General features: G+C 38.1%; 4 protein-coding genes across 4 annotated transcripts in view; all 4 read right to left on the bottom strand.

The window, feature by feature from the left end:
• The window catches only part of stx7l (syntaxin 7-like), a 300211-nt gene that overhangs the window by 140961 nt on the left and 136360 nt on the right, over positions 1 to 22890 (bottom strand). The window lies entirely within an intron of this gene.
• LOC136702795 (trace amine-associated receptor 1-like) lies at positions 4943 to 5968 on the bottom strand. Its single transcript, XM_066677932.1, has one exon. The coding sequence runs from the start codon at positions 5966 to 5968 to the stop codon at positions 4943 to 4945; it is 1026 nt and encodes a 341-aa protein (XP_066534029.1).
• On the bottom strand, positions 15404 to 16429 carry LOC136702793 (trace amine-associated receptor 1-like). Its single transcript, XM_066677931.1, has one exon. The coding sequence runs from the start codon at positions 16427 to 16429 to the stop codon at positions 15404 to 15406; it is 1026 nt and encodes a 341-aa protein (XP_066534028.1).
• Positions 20698 to 21723, bottom strand: LOC136702792 (trace amine-associated receptor 1-like). The gene has a single exon (XM_066677930.1). The coding sequence runs from the start codon at positions 21721 to 21723 to the stop codon at positions 20698 to 20700; it is 1026 nt and encodes a 341-aa protein (XP_066534027.1).

Here is a 22890-nt window from a genome sequence, read left to right as displayed (position 1 = left end):
CCAAACATGCTGCAGGAGAACTAATCAAACATATTTCACTTATTCATCACAATCTTATTTTGAATCAACACATTGCTCAAAATTAAGCTGTTCCTCTTCAGGTAGCTGAAATGTGTGACTGAGCCATCTTAAATCTCCATGCTCAGTGTGAAAACACAACAATGTGCTTTTGTTTATATGACTAAAATGAGCATTTTTACATGTTGTGTTGCGATCGTAATCCTACAGTTAGAGTGGCTGAATTAGCATGCTATTAACATAGAAATATGAATTGGTGGGCCATGAAGGCATGCGCTTGGAATCTCAGAGAGAGATCTGCCTCGTGTTTCATATATTTTTTTAACAAGCTAAAAAAAATTGCTTCTCCACCCCCATATAATTGAAAACTATACACTTTAAGGTTTCTGGGGTTATGTTTTGTAGTGAAGTCAGGACCTGAATCTCCAAATCAAACCCCTTGATTAAAATATGTTTTTCTTTTAGATGTCAGAAAACTGACCATTTGGTTAGACTGCTCATCTGGCTTTCCTACAAGGACCAGATGATCAAAGCGAAAGGGGGTAAGGCTTTCCCCCACAACCATTGAATCATTGAGGACTCCAATCTATATTCATAAAAACAGAACTTTACTCACAGGACACCTGTTGACTTGTCACCTAGGAGTGTACCAGGGCTGATCCAATAAACATTGCTTTGTAAAGTTTCAATCAAGACTTTCCCTGTCTTTCTGACCAAGTTAAAACCATGTAATTCCTACACTTCAACATTTAAAAGAAATGAAAAAGAAATCTCCCTTCTAATGTTCTAGGAGCAATACATGTTACAACATAACACTGAGACTTCATGTGAAAATCAACATGACACCAAAGATGACCAAAAACCTACAGGAGATCCTAAATAAATTTTCAAGAATGACTGCAGCCACATGGAACAAATGCGGCTGCCTTTAGCTAAAACGCCACACGACATCAAAGAAGTACTTTGTTCTGGCCTCTGTGACAATTCATTCCTACAATTTAATCATGTCAATCCAGGTGGAAAAATGTTACAAACATACTTATTTTTTTGAAATCCCTGATATAATCCAATCTGGATTTGTAAAGATGAATGTTTTGTTTCCATGGGCAACACTCAGTTGAATGAATAAATGGATGAAGCATAAGTGCTTGGTTGAAAGAAACCCTTCCCTTATTCCATGTGTTATACTGTATTTGGGCTAAAACTGTTTGTGTATATGCTATGTACAACACTGTAGAATAACCCACCAGGAGAAATACCAAGTTACTAAGAAACATATTTTACCACGAATACACTCCATGACAAACTGACAAATAATCAATGACTTGGTCTAAAAGATTCCTTTGTCTCAGTTCCCGCCAAATCCACAGCCTCAAGACTCAACTGTGACTGAAACACTGTGGAGCAACCACCAGCGGCTCTGCCCAAACCCTCAGAGTCCAATCGGAGCACATGCTCCTCCCTTGAGCAGGGACCTAAGTAAACCTTGAAAAGCCCATTGCACAAATTGAGCCAGAGTAAGTCGAGAGAGCCAAGTTGGAGAATCTGACACAGTCAGAGTCATGTTCGAGAAACAGTCAAGAGTTGACAGCAACAGCCAGGTTTCATCAAAGAGAATCGATGCGAAGATCCACAACAGCAATCCTCCCAAATACTTGACTCCACTAAGAAAATCTCTGAAAAGAACAGACTCCATTTTAAGTACTGAGCCTTCTGCAGAAAGATATTTCAATTATTATTTGTTTTGTTTCTTTTGTTTTGTTTATTCTTTCTTTATTGCTCCACAAAAGCTCCCACGCTAGAACTGATCCACGGCTTATAAATTTGGTTTGGCCAAACAAATGAGCACGTGAGATTAGCTTATAGAACAGAAGTATAATTCCCAGACGTCGGCATTCACACAGGAACGAGTGCTTCATCGAGCCGCCGAATCCACCATCCAGAGCGCCGAAGCACAGGCGAGCCCAGATCGAGAACTGCCAGTGTACCCAAAAAGCTTGAGACCTCCAACCAGGGCCCCACCAAAGACAGCCCTCAGGTTCCCTGACTACGCAGCTGAAGGTCAGCAACACCGGGATCCCCATCTCAGACCGGAACTTCATCTGGAGCAAACCACTGTGAAAAGCTCATTCTTCAGTGGTCCAGCAGGCTCTCATACTGAACACAAAATTCAATTTAACTTTACCGACTACACACCTCCTTTAGTTACCAGTTACAATTCATTTCCTAATAGACTCATGTTAACGCACTATACATATTAATTTCCTTTCAATGCACGTAATTGAAGGTCATAAAATTGGTTGGTTCACCAGTTAGCCCCGTCTATGTAACTTTAATAATTGGTCCCATGTTGTGAAAGCTATTGTTATCCAAATGAATAACTTTTCTGTATCATACAAGTGTTCTGTGTTTGTGTGATGAATTTGCTTATGAAAGTCAAGTGTAAACCTGGGTCCAAGAAATCATCTTTTAACCTAGGGAAATTGCATATTCATACTTGGATGCAGTTACATGCTTTACACAACCAGCGGATTAATTAACAATAAATTAACAATCCATCCATTATCCATCCATTATCTGTAACCGCTTATCCAATTTAGGGTCGCGGGGGGTCCAGAGCCTACCTGGAATCATTGGGCGCAAGGCAGGAATACACCCTGGAGGGGACGCCAGTCCTTCACAGGGCAACACAGACACACACACATTCACTCACACACTCATACCTACGGACGCTTTCGAGTCGCCAATCCACCTGCAACGTGTGTTTTTGGACTGTGGGAGGAAACCGGAGCACCCGGAGGAAACCCACGCGGACACGGGGAGAACACACCAACTCCTCACAGACAGTCACCCGGAGCGGGAATCGAACCCACAACCTCCAGGCCCCTGGAGCTGTGTGACTGCGACACTACCTGCTGCGCCACCGTGCCGCCCCTAAATTAACAATTAATTAGTAAATAATTAATGACTAATTAGCTCATTCCGTTACAGTTTATTATGTTTCTAGGATAAAAACTCTAATTCTGAGCTGCCGATGGAAGAGCGGATTGCAAATGTGTAAAGTTGTATGAAAATCAAGTTCCACCATATTAAATCTTTCCTCTTTAAGCAGGTAAATATAACAAACATAAAAATACCATCTACCAGATTATAGATGCTTTGATAATATTACAAAGCTGAAAGAACTGGGCCTATGCATTTTACATTATGAGACACAATGTAAGATTTAAATATAAGCCAACAAAATAAACAAGATATATTTTAATTTCAGCTTGACTTGTGTTTAAATTATGTATTTAAAATCCAAAATTGAAGCAGAATAAACAACAACAAAAAAAAGAAAACAATATCAACAAACATAACAGCAAGCACAACAGTTACATTGTATCAGACGGAACTGAAATACATACAGAATTACATATTTTATATGTGTGTGTATATATATGTCAATATGTAATATTTTATATATGTAATCCTTGTATTCATAATATATTTTCAGTTAAAAAGACTTATTTATACAGGAGCAATGTAAATCTACCCATACATGTATTCATTCATTCATTGTCTGTAACCACTTATCCAGTTCAGGGTCGTGGTGGGTCTGGAGCCTACCCGAAATCACTGAGGAAGATCACACCCTGGAGAGGGCGCAAGTCCTTCACAGGGCAATGCACATTCACTAACACAATCACACATATGGACACGTTTGTGTTGTCCATCCACTTACAAGTGTGTGTTTATGGATAGTGGGAGGAAACCAGAGCATCAGGAGGAAGCCCCAACGTGGACACGGGGATAACACACCAAACTCCTCACAGACCCCATACATGTAATCAATCTTTTTTTTGCTGGACTGCCTGCCAGTTCAGCCTAGAAGAGGCATTTTCGCTTGTTGACTGAATGACTGATTGATTCCTAATGTTAAAACGCACACGTGCGTGTACATAGGTGTATTATTTCATTTTCGGCTGTTAGTTGAGCCATATTTCATAAGGTGGCACTACTACACTGTCTGTTGTTAGTTAAGCTATATTTCAAATAACGGTTTTCCACCAACAAGTCAACAGAACGGTTCCAGGTTGTAAACTAAATTAGAAATTATTCTGCGTATTTCCACCAACATAAACTGGTTCACAAACCAGAAAATATTAGTTCCCAGATGGAATCAAAATAACAGTAGGATCTTCAGCGCAAAGCATTGCTTTGTCCATGAGCGTGTCAAGGTTCAGTAACTCAAGAAAGAGCTTAGATACTCACACTAGAGTCCTGCCGTCCATATTTTCTGTACAACACAATCACATAATAGAAACCACAAGTAAACAAAGACATTGACATGAAGCACCAAAGCTTCTCCAGACCTTCCAATGACAAGGGTTTGGGGCTTTCCTGTTTTTGAAATGCCACAAACACCTCGGTGACAATGGCTATATGGATAATGGAGTTCCAGCAAATCTAAGCTTCCCTAGATGCTCTTTGCTCTTTTTTCCCTTTATGAGTTCTTATAAATTGCCAGTTAACAACTGGAAGCAGTTGGTGGAGACGGATGACTGCTTTTGTAAATGTAATCACAATGCATTACATGATAGGACAGACTGGCACCAAACTGGCTAAAAATGTGAGAATAACTTATTATAAGATAAGTAGACGAGAATGAAAAATCCATGCCCAACCCCTAAAATTCTGTGGTCACAACTGTCTTTAAATTATATCACTCAGACATTCACATGTTAATTTTTTTTTTCAGGAACTTTTCTACAGTTAACTTGACGTTTTCAGTAAATAACAGAATCTTGTGTGTATTGAGCATCAATGAAAATATATTAATGCATACACATGAACATATATCTCACATAAGAACACAGCTGAACTAAATGCCCACTGTCTTGCCCCAAAACATTATCATCACCATTATTATTATTATTTGCTATGAATAAAGTCTCATTCCTGAAGAATTGTACTTAAAAATTTGGCCTAACAAAATAACCCTGAGTGCCTTCCTAAACCAGCTGTAGAAAAATGCATACACAATAGGATTAAATGCTGAATTGATATTAACAAACCAACAAAGCACATCAAACATTTCTGGTGGGGCACTGAGACCAGAAAATGTCAAAGTGAGGTTATAAACAGAAAATGGGGCCCAGCATGCGAGAAACCCTCCCATTACAATAGCTAATGTCTTAGTGGCTTTCCTCTCATTCTTACCAATAGTCGGTTGCCCATTGGATTTATTCACTCGAGACAGAGCATTATGAACTAAACGTGACTGCTTCTGTGCTACAATATATATTTTCAGATAAATGCTCAGCATGATAAAAGAGGGTATGTACAGAGTGAACACTGTAAGTGACAAACTTATCATGGGTCCAATAACAACCACACAGCTTCCCTCACAAAACATTTCAGTGTAAGCTACTTTGCTTAGAGAATTCAGTTCAGGGTATACAAATCCCATAGCAAGGGAAACACTCCAGCAAACAGTGATCATGAACAGAGTAGTAAGAGGAGTCATTTTACTGTGGTAGCGCAGGGGGTGACAGACTGCATAATATCGTTCAACTGAAATGAATACAAGACTTAAAATAGAGGCACAGCCCAATGAAATTGCAAAGCTGCTGTGTATTTTACAGAATGTGTTCCCCAAATACCAGCAAGACTCTGCAGAACGTGTCATACTTGGAGGCATCACAAGCACTCCTATAAGCAGGTCAGCTACAGCCAGAGAGAGAGTGAGGAAGTTAGTTGGGGTGTGAAGCTGCTTGAAATGAGCTATAGTTACGATCACCATAAGGTTTCCAAACAATGTAAGAAGTATAATGAAACCAAGAACAAGATACATCACAATTCTCAACCATAGTGGGTAGATAAACTTCTGACAAGAGTTAGGGTGATGATCAAAACAAATTGTGATATTAAGTGTGCTCCCATTTTTTTGTGCACTCATGTCCATCACGATGTTTGCCATTATCTGTAAATATTCAAACAGAATAATATAATAATATTATAATTATAATATTATAACATTATAATACAATATAATATAATTCACCAGTTATGGCTTACATTTCTAGCCTCACCTCTGCCTGTACACAAGGGCATAGCCAAGCTCTGATTACAGAGCAGCTTTCTTTTATAGGCTCATGATCATGTATCAGGAACATGTTTCTGCTACAACACACCTCTCAATATTGTCCCTTGATAATCCATTAGTTAAACTGCAAAATAATGTGCTTATCTATACAATCCTTGTGGTGCATTAAAATACAAAAAACAAGAATCTATAATTTGCTCATTTTCTTCAACTTTTATTTAACTAAACACACTTATTTGAATGTTTTCACTGATCAACTTGATTGCATTTTGAAAGGTAAAAATAGATTTGTAATTTGACAATTAAAATACACTCAAAATAAATTGGGACTGAGTTATCCCTCTGGAGTTCTTTTGGCCATGTCAGAGGTAATCTGACATGCATTGACATTTTTACAAATTTCACCTACCTAAAAAAAAGCCACAGAGAGCATTTAAATTTTACTACACAGCTGAGCACTGCAATCATAAAACATTTACCACCAGCTTCATGAAATCCGTCGCTGGAATTTGCTAGAAGCTAATCAGCGCCAAACATGCTGCAGGAGAACTAATCAAACATATTTCACTTATTCATCACCATCCTATTTTGAATCAACACATTGCTCAAAATTAAGCTGTTCCTCTTCAGGTAGCTGAAAAGTGTGACTGGGCCATCTTAAAGTTCCACGCTCAGTGTGAAAACACAACAATGTGCTTTTGTTTATATGACTAAAATTAGCATGTTTACATGTTGTGTTGCAATCGTAATCCTCCAGTTAGAGTGGCTGGATTAGCATGCTATTAACATAGAAATATGAATTGGTGGGCCATGAAGGTATGCGCTTGGAATCTCAGAGAGAGACGTGCATCTTGTTTCTTATATTTTTATAACAAGCTAAAAAAATTGCTTTTCAACCTCAAATAATTGAAAAGTATACACTTTAAGTTTTCTGGGGTATGTTTTGTAGTGGAGTCAGGACCTGAATCTCCAAATCAAACCCCTTGATTAAAATATGTTTTTCTTTTAGATGTCAGAAAACTGACCATTTGGTTAGACTGCTCATCTGGCTTTCCTACAAGGACCAGATGATCAAAGCGAAAGGGAGGAAGGCTTTCCCCCACAACCATTGAATAGGACTATATTCATGAACACAGAATTTTACTCACAGGACACCTGGTGACTTGTCACCTAGGAGTGTACCAGGCTGATCCAATAAACATTGCTATGTAAAGTTTCAATTAAGACTTTCCCTGTCTTTCTGACCAAGTTAAAACCATGTAATTCCTACACTTCTACGTTTAAAAGAAATGAAAAAGAAATCTCCCTTCTAATGTTCTAGGAGCAATACATGTTACAACATAACACTGAGACTTCATGTGAAAATCAACATGACACCAAAGATGACCAAAAACCTACAGGAGATCCTAAATAAATTTTCAAGAATGACTGCAGCCACATGGAACAAATGTGGTTGCCTTTAGCTAAAACGCCACACGACATCAAAGAAGTACTTTGTTCTGGCCTCTGTGACAATTCATTCCTACAATTTCATCTTGTCAATCCAGGTGGCAAAATGTTACAAACATACTTATTTTCTTGAAATCCCTGATATAATCCAATCTGGATTTGTAAAGATGAATGTTTTATTTCCATGGGCAACACTCAGTTGAATGAATAAATGGATGAAGCATAAGTGCTTGGTTGAAAGAAACCCTTCCCTTATTTCATGTGTTATACTGTATTTGGGCTAAAACTGTTTGTGTATATGCTATGTACAACACTGTAGAATAACCCACCAGGAGAAATACCAAGTTACTAAGAATATTTTATCACGAATATTCTCCATGACAAACTGGCAAATAATCAATGACTTGGTCTAAAAGATTCCTTTGCCTCAGTTCCCGCCAAATCCAGAAGGCGGAGCCTCAGGACTCAACTGTGACTGAAACACTGTGGAGCAACTACCAGCGGCTCTGCCCAAACCCTCAGAGTCCAATCGGAGCACATGCTCCTCCCTTGACGAGGGAGCTAAGTAAACCTTGAAAAGCCCATGCCCAGATTGAGCCAGAGTAAGAGTCAAGAGAGACAAGTTGGAGAATCTGACACAGTCAGAGTCATGTTCGAGAAACAGTCAAGAGTAGAGTGGAGAACGGAATCAACGACAGCAACAGCCAAGCTTCAACAAAGAGAATCGACTCGAAGATCCACAACAGCAATCCCCAGCAATCCTCCCAAATACTTGACCCATTTTAAGTACTGAGCCTTCTGCAGAAAGATAGTATTTCAATTATTATTATTTTTGTTTCTTTTGTTCCGTTTACTCATTTTTTATTGCTCCACACACGCTAGAAATGATCCACAGCTTGTAAAATTGATTTGGCCAAACAAGTGAGCATGTCTGAGATTAGCTTATAGAACAGAAGTATAATTCCCGGACGTCGGCATTCACACAGGAACAAGTGCTTCATCGAGCCGCCGAATCCACTGTCCTGAGCACCGAAGGACAGGCCAGCCCAGATCAAGAACTGCCAGTGTACACAAAAAAGCTTGAGACCTCCAACCAGGGCCCCACCAAAGACAGCCCTCTGGTTCCCCAAATACGTAGCTGAAGGTCGGCAACACCGGGATCCCCACCTCAGACCGGAACTTCATCTGGAGCGAACCACTGCGAAAAGCTCATTCTTCAGTGGTCCGGCAGGTTCTCATACTTGCTCTCAGGGTGAAAACTAAATCCAATTTAACTTTACCGACTACACACCTCCTTTAGTTACCAGTTACAATTAATTTCATAATAGTCTCATGTTAACGCACTATACATATTAATTTCCTTTCAATACACGTTATTGAAAGTCATAAAATTGATTAGTCCCATGTTGTGAAAGCTATTGTTATCCAAATAAATAACTTTGCTGTATCATACAAGTGTTCTGTGTTTGTGTGATGAATTTGCTTATAAAAGTCAAGTGTAAACCTGGGTCCAGGAAATCATCTCATGCATCATCAAGTATGCATATTCATACTTGTGTGGTATGGTTGACACGGAACGCTAAGGAAGGTATTATTGTCGCCACCTGGTGGGTTTGTTAGGACGATAAAAGCCCCAGGTCACCAATAATTTCCACTTCCGCTTTAATCAACCAAGGTGGTGTGTTTGGGCGTGCAGTGTTGTTGCGGCGGTGGAGGCTGAGTCGGATTTCTCTGGCTGAATTGGAAGCCAAGTGTCCCAGGAGTTTTAAGCAGGTTTCTAGCCTTGCTTGACTACCCAGTGAGCTATAGGGTAGATGGTGGTTCGAGGCCACGGGATAACTGTCTTCACCATTAAGGCTTAGTAAGTACAACTCTGGTTTATGTGGGTAGTTTTAGGTGAATACTGGTGGGCTTCGAAGGGAGGCCGGTTAGGGATTGTGATATGGGGAGCAATGCGGTTAATGGCGATTTGTGTTTTGACCTCAATATAGTAATTGACTGCAGTTGCCTGAATGGCACTGTTCCTGTGCTGGTTGATAGTCCTTTGAGCAGCTAGGTGGGTGTTTCTTTTTTATATTAGTGCATCTCATCTTAGTGTTTTTTCTGACTGTTATAGCAACCACTCTGTATTAATGTATGTATTTATATCTGTACGTATATCTATATTCATTTTAGGCATATAGATGTATGTACATGGGGAGGTTTTATTGTTACTTGTGAGTGGTGGGGTTCTTCTGATCAGGGGGAGCAGATGTGTTATGTCTTAAGGACAGGAGTGTACTGAAATGTAGATTGATACTGTGTTTTATCTGTTTCAGTGGCGCCAGGCCTGGTTGCCTGTAGGCCATTGTTTTCTTTTGTTTCTTTTCTTTCTCTTTTTTTCCTCTCCCTTATATTACTTGCTTGCCTCTCTTGCCAAATTTTAGTAGTACTGTGTCGATTTACTGAGCCACCTGTACTGTTGGTGTCTTTTAATCTCCTTCTCTTAGTGAACCATAGGACCATTACTCTCATTTAGTGTTACTAGGGGTTGCCTTTTATACCCATTTATTGTTCAACGCATTTGAATAAGTCTTAATCATGATGGCAATAGAGTAATTATTAGTGTTCTTCCCCAAGGCTTAGGTTTGATTATGTCAGGATACGCAGAGTCGGACTGACGGAGGAGGATGCACACGCTACAACACAGACTTTTATTTACAAGATCTTAACAAAACAAACACAAACGGACTAGGAATTCAAACATGACACAACATGACTAGAGCTAGGAATCAAAACGAGAACAAAGGCGGAGACAAGGACAATACCAAACAGAGCCATGTGCTGAGAGAGCACATGGCGGGGAAGACAGACCAGACAGGACGAGGGCGTGACAAATTATTATTGGTGTTCTTTTTCTCTTTTGTATAGAGTGGTTTAATTTTAGAGGTGTTGTTTTCTCTTTTTTTTCTTTGGGGTAATTAATTGTAAACCATTATTACTCTGGTGGGATCTTGCTTATAACCTTTTAGACTTTGCCAGGAGTGGTTGGCTGCATGGGTGTGGTCCCTTTGTTCAATATTTAATTTAAGACTCGTGTTAATGTGTCTTGATTTGATGCTGTGTTGACTGAATATCATTTGTTGAGTACAACTGATACAACTGAGTATCATTTGTTAAACAGTCTCATTATTCATTTATTTGAGAAACCTGACAGGGATCCCCATACCCTTTAGACAATTGAGGTGGCGTAGTCGTGGTTACTGTATGTGGAGACAGCTCTTTAATTCAATAGAGGGCGCATAGTAGCCCTAGAGCGTACCAACTACACTTGGATGAAGTTACATGCTTTACACAACCAGCGGATTAATTAACAATAAATTAACAATTAATTAGTAAATAATTAATGACTAATTAGCTCATTACGCTACAGTTTATTATGTTTCTAGGATAAAAACTCTAATTCTGAGCTGCCGGTGGAAGAGCGGACTGCAAATGTGTAAAGTTGTTATGAAAATCAAGTTCCACCATATTAAATCTTTCCTCTTTAAGCAGGTAAATATAACAGTCATTAAAATAGCATCTACCAGATTATAACTTCTTTAATACAAAGGTAATACATGTGTCTTTATGTGTTGACAATCTTTGTGACATAATCCAAACAGCTACAAACTGGCAGCCGTGGTCTAATTTTTAGAGAAGAGAGCTTAGGACTGAAAGGTCGTTTGTTCGATTCCCACAACCGGCAGGAAATTTATGGGTAGTGGGAGTGTCCTACTCCCTCAATACACCACTGAGATGTCCTTGACCAAGGCACCAACAGCTACCTAGGTGCCAGGGATGGCTGCTCAGTGCTCTGGGTGTGTGTTCTCACCCCATAGTGCACTATTATGTGTGTTCACTGCCATAGTTGGGTTAAATGCAAAAGATTAAATGCATTGTATAATATACAATGACAAAGGCCATAGGTGACTTGTGTATGTGAGCAAGTACCATTAATTCAGTTGTAACATATGCTGCTATCCAGGTGAATCATTGACCCTAAAATGTGCCATGGCTTGACTTAACTGAGATGAGATAGAAAATAAATGGATGAACCAAATTTGAATGTTTAGTGCATTTATTAAAGTGAGCAAAAAAAAAAATCTGAACCAATTTCACTCTGTAATGTGACACGTCAGAGTAAAACAAGTTATTCAGGCAGGAAGAAAAAGGGACAGAACCTGTGTTAATTTTGATTGTATTTGACGACATTGCAACAGAAAGTAGGCAGCACATTTAAGCTTTCCTTCTGTGCTGACACCTCTTTCCCTTAGAACACTGCCTTAACTGACAGCATTGGACCAATTTAGACGCAGCTCCTCTCTGCTCCTCATTCTCTCCTCTCCTAGCGCACAATCCTCCTCTCTGTCTCTACTTATCATCCCAACCTCCTTCCTTTATAATCTTAACCTCCTGCCTTTATCATCCTTCCCTTTCTACCTTCTCTCCTTCTGTCTTTACTCGTCATCCCAACTCCTCCCTTTATCATCCCAATCCCTCCTTTCTACTCCTCTCCTTCTGTGTCTACTCATATTCCCAACCCCTCCCTTTATCATCCCAACCCAAGCTTCGTGGATGTTCGTCCCAACCCCTTCATGTTGTGGCCGTGCCGTACCCAGCCTTCTCACTTTCTCTTTTCAGGTGCTGCTGTGGAACCACATCCCAAACTCTCTGCTGCTGTGTTTTTCCCACCCTCCAGCTTCTGGCTCATGCCCTCTCTTTTCAGGTACTACATGGACCATTGTCCCAACCCCTCTGCTGCTGTGCTGCTCACACTCTCCAGCTTTCCAACTCATCCTCCTTGAAGGTGCTGCTGTGGATCTTCATTCTAGTCACCTTCCCGTTGCAGCTTTCCTACATCCCACCTTTTCCTTTACAGCCCACCCTCTCTCCTAATGTGTATTTTCATTCTATTCCACTCCCCCTTGCGGTTTTGCTGCACCCTGCCTCTTCCTTTTCAGCCCATCCTCTCTCATGCTGTGGACCTTCGTCCCGATCCCTCACTTTGGGGCTGCACTGCCCTCTGGATCCAAATTTGCAGCTTGTGCTCTCTCTTCAGAAGCTGCCGTGGACCATCATCCTTATGCCCTCCTTCTCACAAACAAGCAGCGTCCACTGAACAGATCCTGTACAGCATCTTCTTCCTGCCCTCTGCTCACAGCTACAATTCTCCCAGCCCTAGCTTTGCAGCTTGCAGTTTCTCCTACCACAGGCCCAAACTCTCCTTTCTGGCTATGAACCTAAAATTTTTCAGCCCTCATTCTGTCCTAGGTACTGCTGTGGTCCTTCATCCCATCCTCTCATCTTGGCAGCCAAGCTGCTTCCAGCTTGTGTCACTGAGGACCTTCGTTTTTTTTTGCTCCTCTAGCCATCGCACCGCACGCTGCCTCCTATCGTAATGTTAGCAATGTTTTCCTCCAGCTGCTGTGGGCCTTCAACCTGACCTCTTGCAGCCACACTGCTACTAGACCCTAATTTCCAGCTTGTGTTCTTTCCTCATGCAAAGCCTTGGACCAGCCCCCTGCCCGGCACTCCAGGCACCCAAAGCCACCTCAAATTCAATTCACCCTATCACATGCTGTCTCTCCTGTGGCAATTGCTTTTCACCATCCAGGCATGTCTGCAATCATTTAGTCAGCTTTCTAACTTGTCACATGCTTGAAATCCTCAGCACACTTCGGAATTTGCAGAATCACTACCCCTTTATTGCTGCAGCATTTTAAATACTCAAATTACCAGCCATGCCATCCCCAATTACGCTAGAATTTGTGTCATCATCATAATCAATAAAGAATGTTCAATGTTCAAACTGGCACTCAGTCATGCACCAGTTTATTAAAAACATTTCATTCCTGGACTCACTAACACCTTTCATTCACCTACTCACAATCCAGGCCACCAACCAAACCCTTGACTAGAGTACCTCAACCTGTCCATTCCATATCACTTAATGGCTAGCATTCCTGTAATTTTTAGGGTCTGGCTCCATATTCATTCATAAGCCACCCTGAACTCCACCCCAAACACTTCAGTTTCATCTGTTATGGTCACGGTCTGTACTAGCAAAGCAATAAATAATATCCCTATGGTAAAACCTTTAAAACTGCATGATTAAAATTAGGCCAAATTTTATTTTATTTAATACACTACAGGGACAATTTGTTTTTAGTTTTCATCAACTATAATGACCTAAAACTGGTAATAATTAAATGACTAAAACTAATACACACTTAAGTAAAAAAAGAATAATAGCAAAAATCAGCTGACAATGTTAATGTGGCATGGTAAGGTAGTGATATTTTTCAAAGCCTGCGGTCTGACGCATATGTAAAAATGAAAGGCAATCAGATGTGAAAAATAAAGAACATTGACATGAAGAGAACTTCACTTATACTTTGATAAATATTACAAAGCTGAAAGAACTCGGCCTATCCGTTTTGCGTTATGAGACACAATGTAAGATTTAAATATAAGCCAACAAGATAAACAAGATATATTTTAATTTCAGCTTGAGTTGTGTTTAAAGTATGCATTTAAAAGTTGATACAGAATAAACAACAAAAAAAAGAAAACAATATCAACAAACATAACAGCAAGCACAACAGTTACATTGTATCAGATGAAACTGAAATATGTGTGTATATATATATATATATATATATATATATATATATATATATATATGTCAATATGTAATATTTTATATATGTAATCCTTGTATTCATAATACATTTTCAGTTAAAAAGAGTTATTTATACAGGAGCAATATAAATCTACCCATACATGTATTCATTCATTCGTTGTCTGTAACCACTTATCCAGTTAAGGGTCATGGTGGGTCTGGAGCCTACCCGAAATCACTGAGCAAGAACACACCATGGTTAAGCCATATTTCACATAGTGGTTTTCCACCAACAAGGAAACAGAACGGTTCCAGGTTGTAAACTAAATTTGGAATTTTTCTGCGTATTTCCACCAAGATAAACTGGTATACACTGAAAATATTAGTTCCCAGATGGAATCAAAATAACAGTAGGATATTCCGCGCAAACCATTGCTTTGTCCATGAGGGTGTCAATGTTCAGTAACTCAAGAAAGAGCTTAGATCCTCACACTAGAGTCCTGTCTTCCATATTTTCTGTACAACACAATCACATAACAGAAACCACAAGTGAACTAAGAAATTGACATGAAGCACCAAAGCTTCTCCAGACCTTCCAATGACAAAGGTTTTGGGCTTTCCTGTTTTTGAAATGCCACAAACACCTCTGTGACAATGGATAAATGGCTAATGGCGTTCTAGCAAAACTAAACTTCCCTAGATTCTCTTTGCTCTTTTTCCCTTTATGAGTTCTTGTAAATTGTCAGTTAACAACTGGAAGCAGCTGGTGGAGACGGATGACTGCTTTTGTAAATGTAATCAGAATGCATGACATGATAGGACAGACTGGCCCCAAACTGGCTAAAAATGTGAGAATAACTTATTATTAGGTAAGTAGACGAGAATGAACAATCCATGCCCAACCCCTAAAATTCTGTGGTCACAACTGTCTTTAAATTATTTCACTCAGACATTCACAAGTTAATTTTTTTCAGGAAACTTTTCTACAGTTAACTTGAAGTTTTCTGTAAATAACAGAATCTTGTGTGTATTGACCATCAATGAAAATATATTAATGCACACACATGTACATATATCTCACATAAGAACACAGCTGAACTAAATGCCCACTGTCTTGCCCCGAAAAAAATTATTAATCTGCTGAGTGTTGTGTACATTATTATCATCACCATTATTATTATTATTATTATTATTATTATTTGCTATGAATAAAGTCTCATTCCTGAAGAATTGTACTTAAAAATTTGGCCTAACAAAATAACCCTAAGTGCCTTCCTAAACCAGCTGTAGAAAAATGCATACACAATAGGATTAAATGCTGAATTGATATTAACAAACCAACAAAGCAAATCAAACATTTGTGGTGGGGCACTGAGACCAGAAAATGTTAAAGTGAGGTTATAAACAGAAAATGGGGCCCAGCATGCGAGAAACCCTCCCATTACAATAGCTAATGTCTTAGTGGCTTTCCTCTCATTCTTACCGATAGTGGGTTGCCCGTTGAATTTATTCACGCGAGACAGAGCATTATGAACTAAACGTGACTGCTTCTGTGCTACAATATATATTTTCAGATAAATGCTCAGCATGATAAAAGAGGGTATGTACAGAGTGAACACTGTAACTGACAAACTTATCATGGGTCCAATAACAATCACACAGCTTCCCTCACAAAACATTTCAGTGTAAGCTCCTTTGCTTAGAGAATTCAGTTCAGAGAATTCAAACCCCACAGCAAGGGAAACAATCCAGCAAACAGTGATCATGAACAGAGTAGTAAGAGGAGTCATTTTACTGTGGTAGCGCAGGGGGTGACAGACTGCATAATATCGTTCAACTGAAATGAATACAAGACTTAAAATAGAGGCACAGCCCAATGAAAATGCAAAGCTGCTGTGTATTTTACAGAATGTGTTCCCCAAATACCAGCAAGACTCTGCAGAACGTGTCATACTTGGAGGCATCACAAGCACTCCTATAAGCAGGTCAGCTACAGCCAGAGAGAGAGTGAGGAAGTTAGTTGGGGTGTGAAGCTGCTTGAAATGAGCTATAGCAATGATCACCAAAAGGTTTCCAAACAATGTAAGAAGTATAATGAAGCCAAGAACAAGATACATCACAATTCTCAACCATAGTGGGTAGACAAACTTCTGACAAGAGTTAGGGTGATGTTCAAAACAAATTGTAATATTAAGTGTGCTCCCATTTTTTTGTGCACTCATGTCCATCACGATGTTTGCCTTTATCTGTAAATATTCAAACAGAATATAATAATATTATAATTAAAATATTATAACATTGTAATATAATATAATTTAAATAACATTATAAGATAAATAACATTATAATTGTCTGTTTTCACCAGTTATGGCTTACATTTCTAGCCTCACTTCTGCCTGTACACAAGGGCGTAGCCAAGCTCTGATTACAGAGCAGCTTTCTTTTATAGACTCATGATCACGTATCAGGAACATGTTTCTGATACAACACTCCTCTAAATCTGGTCCCTTGATAAACCACTAGTTAAACTGCAAAAAAATTGCTTACAAAGACCGCCTTATCTATGCAATCCTTGTGGTACATTTAAATACAAAAGGCAGCAAATACAAAAACCATTCATTCATTCATTATCTGTATGCGCTTATCCAGTTCAGGGTCGCGGTGGGTCTAGAGCCTACCTGGAATCATTGGGCGCAAGGTGGGAATACACCCTGCAGGGGGCACCAGTCTTTCACAGGGCAACACATACACACACACACATTCACTCACAAACTCACACCTACGGACACCCAGAGGACCCAGAGGAAACCCACTAGAACACGGGGAGAACGCACCAACTCCTCACAAACAGCCACCCGGAGCAGAAATCGAACACACAACCTTGAGGCCACTGGAGCTGTGTGACTGCGAAACATCAATGATTTGCAAATTTTCTTCAACTTTTATTTAACTAAACACATTTATTTGAATGTTTTCACTGACCAACTTGATTGTATTTTGAAAAGTATAAATAGATTTATAATTTGAAGCATAAAATATACTCCAAATAAATTGGGACTGAGGCAAATGAGCTAAGGCAAGCCATGACAGATTAGGGCCAAATATTCACCTTGATAGCAGCGTATGTCACAACTGAATTAATGGTACTTTTATAAAACAACTGATCATTTGGTAGATGCTATTTTTATGTCAGTTATATTTACCTGCTTATAGAGGAAAGATTTAATATGGTTGAAATATGATTTTCATTACAAATTTAAATGTTTGTAGTTGGCATTCCCGCTGGCAACTCCAAGTCATAGTTTTTATCCTAGAAACATAAACTTTAAAGGGTCTATATTTCAAATATATGGAAGTTGAAAATGATTTTATTTTGGGGCTAATTTTTATAAAAATATAAGAAACAAGAGGCATGTTTCTCTCTGAGACACCGAGCACATGCCTTCATGTCCCACCCATTCATATTCCTATGTTAATAGCATGCTAATCCAGCCACTCTTATTGAAGGATTATGACCACAACACAGTGTGTGAAAATGCTCATTTTAGTCATATAAACAAAAGCACATGCCTGTGTTTTCACACTGAGCATGGAGCTTCAAATGGCACAGTCACGCTTTTCAACTGCCTGAGGAGGAATGACTTAAATTTGAGCAATTTGTTGATCCAAAAGAGGACTGTGAAGAACAAGTGAATTAGGTTTGACCTGTTTTTATACAGCATGTTTGGCACTGATTAACTTCTAGCGAATTTCAGCAACAGATTTCATGAAGCTGACGGTAAATGTTTTGTAACTGTGCAGCGGCACGGAGCTCAGCTGACTGAGGAAAAAAATGACTTGTAGTAAAGTTTGTTTGCTCTCTACTGCTTTCAAGCAGTCATCTGAAGCTCATATTTATGGCTTTTTGCTCATGAATATTCAATGTATGAGCCACAGGTATTGAGGAAAAAATTGTCACGTCAGATTGGTTAGCAATATAGAGGTAAAACTACATAAACTATCAGAAAGTTGTAAACATCAATGTGTAGCTAACACCCATGTCTGCAAAGTTCAGAGCTCAAAAGATAACTTCATAAATGTTCACAATGTGTTTTTTCACTATATATCAGCACCTTTGAAAATAGATATTTGGGAAGTCCGTTTAGAGAGTTACTTTTAAAAAATGAGACAAATGATGTACTTACTTCTGTCACATTACTGCTGAATGTTAGCATATGTAGCTTTGTGGGAACACATTTTTTAGGTAGGTGAAATTTGTAAAAATGTCAAGGCATGTCAGATTACCTCAGACATAACTGAAAGGCCTCAGACTCCAAAGGGTTAATTGAGATGACAGTAAAAAAATGAATAAACCCAATTTGAATGTGTAGTGCATTTATTAAAGTCAGAAAAAAATTATCAGAAACAACTTAACTCCGTAATGTGATGCAGGTGAGAGTGAAACGAGTTGTTCAGGCAGGAAGTAAAAGGAACAGAATCCGTGTTAATTTCATTAATGAAAAGTATGACTAAATCTATTTGATGAAGATGTATTTTTTTTTACAACAAAAACAGGATGAGATCTAAATAAAAATTAAATGAGAATGACAATGAAAATGATGATGAAAGTATTACACTATTCATGAATTGGACTCGCCCCACCTTACCTCACTGAGCTGCTACACCTCTGCTCGGTGCCTCAGGTCAGCTGATCAGCTGCTCCTGGAGGTGCCGAGGTCAAAACGTAAGCTCAGAGGAGATAGAGCTTTTTCAATTGCTGCGCCGAAACTGTGGAATAGCCTACCACTACAGATTAGGCAGGCTTCTTCACTTTCGATTTTTAAAACTTATCTTAAAACCCATTTTTATTCCTTGGCTTTCAACTCAGCATGAGACGTTTGTTTTGTTTTATTAATTTTATTAGTGTTGTTTTTATTTAAGTTATTTATTTTTCCTTATTGGTTATTTTATTTTGTTTTAGTTTGTTTTATAAACATCTTTTGTACAGCACTTTGTTTTAACTGTTGGTGTTTTTTAAAGTGCTCTATAAATAAAGTTGAGTTGAGTTGAGTTGAGAATTGATAATAATTTAACAGTAATGTGAAATTCTGATAAATGACCCCTTATCAGATATCTCATTTGAAAACAAAAAATGACAAGGATATAATAACAGGAAAATGCTCTGTGTGTTTGCTGTTGTCAGACAGACAGGACATTTTACCCTTTTCTTCTGCTCAGACAACTCCCAACCACACTCTGAAATCATTTCACACATGGCACAAAAGTATATATATATATATATATATATATATATATATATATATATATATATATATATATATATATATATATACACCTCTCTTCCCCACAATCCTGTGACATGGGCAGATAGTGCTCTGAAATATCCAGTTATTTTCAGGGTCTGGTTCTGGTTGGAAAAATAGTGGCCAACTTGCTTTAACCATTTTTGTCATTAAAATTGTATTACATTTAAAAGCACATTAATTAATTTTTTATGAAACTCAGTAATAAATGATATGCATGACTAATATTAGGCATTTTTTAAAATGTATTTAATAAACTATAATGACTAAAATGTTTTTCTACTTTATATCAACTAAAATGAACTAAAGCTAGAAATAATTAAATGACTAAATCTAATACACATTTAAGTAAAAAGAAACTAAGACCAAATCTAAATCAAAATCAGCTAACAAAGTTAACACTAAACAGGAAATGGTTTAATCCACAGATATTTGATTGGTGAAATGGGGCATGGTAAGATATTTTGTGTTAATGCAATTTTACAAAGCCAGTGGGCTCTCACATATGTAAAAGTGAAAGAGGAATCATGTAAGAGGAAAAAAAAACAAAGTTTTACATGAAGAACACTTGTCTTTTGATCAATATTACAAATTAGAAAGAACAGGTCCTATGCATTTTACATTATAAGGCACACTGTACGGTCTAAACGTAAACCAACAAGATCCATTTTAACTTCAGCTTGACTGCAAAAAATTTATTTAAATCTCAGACTTGAAGCATACAGAATAAACAAAAGAAATACAAGATCAACACACAAAACAGCAAGCACAATAATGAAATTGTATCCAATGGGACTGAAGTACATAAAGACAGATGACTGCTTTTGTTAATGTAATCACAATGCATGACATTATAGGACAGACTGGCACCAAACTGGCTAAAAACATGAGAAATAAATTATTATATGATAAGGATATGAGAATGAACAATCCATCATGACAAACCCCCTAAAAGCCTGTGCTCTGTTTCTATAGTTAACTTGATGTTTCCAGTAGATAAAAGTATGTTGTGTGTATTGGGCATGAAGGCAAATGTATAGATGTACTCATAAATATGTATCTCACATAAAAATATATCTGTACTAAATGCCCACTGTCCTGCCCTGAAATAAATTATTAATCTGCTGAGTGTTTTAGACATTATTATCATAAAAAAAATTAAAAATAATAATAATAATAACTATTATTATTAGCTATGAATAAAGTCTCATTCCTGAAGAATTGTATTTAAAAATTTGGCCTAACAAAATAACCCTAAGTGCCTTCCTAAACCAGCTGTAGAAAAATGCATACACAATGGGATTAAAAGCTGAATTGATATTAACAAACCAACAAAGCACATCAAACATTTCTGGTGGGGCACTGAGACCAGAAAATGTCACAGTGAGGTTATAAACAGAAAATGGGGCCCAGCATGCGAGAAACCCTCCCATTACAATGACTAATGTCTTAGTGGCTTTCCTCTCATTCTTACTGATAGTGGGTTGCCCACTACATTTATTCACTCTAGAGAGAGTATTATGAACTAAACGTGACTGCTTCTGTGCTACAATATATATTTTCAGATATATGCACAGCATGATAAAAGAGGGGATGTATAAAAAAAATACTGTAACTGACAAACTTATCATGGGTCCAACAACAACCACACAGCTTCCCTCACAAAAAAATTCAGTGTAAGCTCCTTTGCTTAGAGAACTTAACTCAGGATATACAAATCCCATAGCAAAGGCAACACTCCAGCAAAAAGTGATCATGAACAGAGTAGTAAGAGGAGTCATTTTACTGTGGTAGCGCAGGGGGTGACATATGGCATAATATCGTTCAACTGAAATGAATACAAGATTTAAATTAGAGGCACAGCCCAATGAACTGGCAAAGCTGCTGTGTATTTTACAGAATGTCTTCCCCAAATACCAGCAAGACTCTGCAGAACGTGTCATACTCGGAGGCATCACAACAATTCCTATAAGCAGGTCAGCTACAGCCAGAGAGAGAGTGAGGAAGTTAGTCGGGGTGTGAAGCTGCTTGAAATGAGCTATAGTTACGATCACCATAAGGTTTCCAAATAATGTAAGAAGTATAAGGAAGCCAAGAACAAGATACATCACAATTCTCAACCATAGTGGATAAATAAACTTCTGACAAGAGTTAGGGTGATGTTCAAAACAAAGTGAAATATTAAGTGTGCTCCCATTTTTTTGTGCACTCATGTCCATCACGATGTTTGCCTTTATCTGTAAATATTCAAACAGAATAATATAATATTATAATTATAATATTCTAACATTATAATATAAATAACATTATAAGATAAATAACACTATAATTGTCTGTTTTCACCAGTTATGGCTTACATTTCTGGCCTCACTTCTGCCTGTACACCAGGGCGTAGCCAAGCTCTGATTACAGAGCAGCTTTCTTTTATAGGCTCATGACCATGTATCAGGAACATGTTTCTGCTACAACACTCCTCTAAATCTGGTCCCTTGATAAACACCTAGTTAAACTGCAAATAAATTAGCTTACATAATTTGTATGTTAAAATACAAAAAGCAAAAAAAAAAAAAATAAAATAAAATAAAAAATAAAAAAAAAAACATGATTTGCAAATGTTCTTAAATTTTTATTTAACTGAACACTTTTCAAAATGCAGTTAAGTTTTTCAGTGAAAATGTTTAGATTAATGTATAAATAGATACACTCCAAACAAATTGTGACTGAGGCCAATGAGTTAAAGTTGTAATGAATAACAAGTTCCAACATTTTGAATCTTTCTTCTTTAAGTAGGTAAATATAACAGACAAAAAACATTCACCAGATGATCAGTTGTTTAATGCAAAGGGAATTTATGGCTCGCTACTGGTTCATAAACGTCATCAAAAGACATAATCACATAGCTACAAACAGGCTGACATGGCCTAATGTTTAGAGTAGAGTGCTTAGGACTGAAAGGTTATTGGTTCGATTTCCACAACAGACAGGAAAATTGTGGACGGTGGGAGTGTTTTGGTGACCTTCCAGCCCTGTATCACTGGGATGTGCTTCATCTGAGCAGCCTAGCATCTGTAGTTCTCTCAGAAACCATTGAGGTGATTCTGTGCCAGGAATGACTGTGTAGGGTATTCTAAACAAAATCTTTTTAGGTTGGAGCTTTGTGGCTGACGCATGTTTCAGGATCCAAAAAGAAAACAAAACGATACCCTCAACCAAAGTCACGTTTTGTGTTTTTATTTAAAACAAAAAGGATAACAAAAACGAATACAAACAAAACTGTGCCTCTTAAGCTTCCACTAATGCAAATTATAGTCACTCCACAGCATGACTACGGCCACGGCACGGGACGGTCAGAAAACCGTGAGGCACCAACCTTCCTTCTCCCGTGT

The sequence above is a fragment of the Hoplias malabaricus genome, chromosome 7, assembly GCF_029633855.1.
Source record: "Hoplias malabaricus isolate fHopMal1 chromosome 7, fHopMal1.hap1, whole genome shotgun sequence".
In the NCBI taxonomy this organism is placed as follows: domain Eukaryota; kingdom Metazoa; phylum Chordata; class Actinopteri; order Characiformes; family Erythrinidae; genus Hoplias; species Hoplias malabaricus.
Note: the sequence above shows the minus strand (reverse complement) of the source record. Positions and strands in the feature narration are given on the sequence as shown.

What these genes read in the sequence shown, in the direction of transcription:
- LOC136702795 (XM_066677932.1), bottom strand. Translation starts at nt 5,968, where the DNA reads ATGGACATGAGTGCACAAAAAAATGGGAGCACACTTAATATCACAATT.
- LOC136702793 (XM_066677931.1), bottom strand. Translation starts at nt 16,429, where the DNA reads ATGGACATGAGTGCACAAAAAAATGGGAGCACACTTAATATTACAATT.
- LOC136702792 (XM_066677930.1), bottom strand. Translation starts at nt 21,723, where the DNA reads ATGGACATGAGTGCACAAAAAAATGGGAGCACACTTAATATTTCACTT.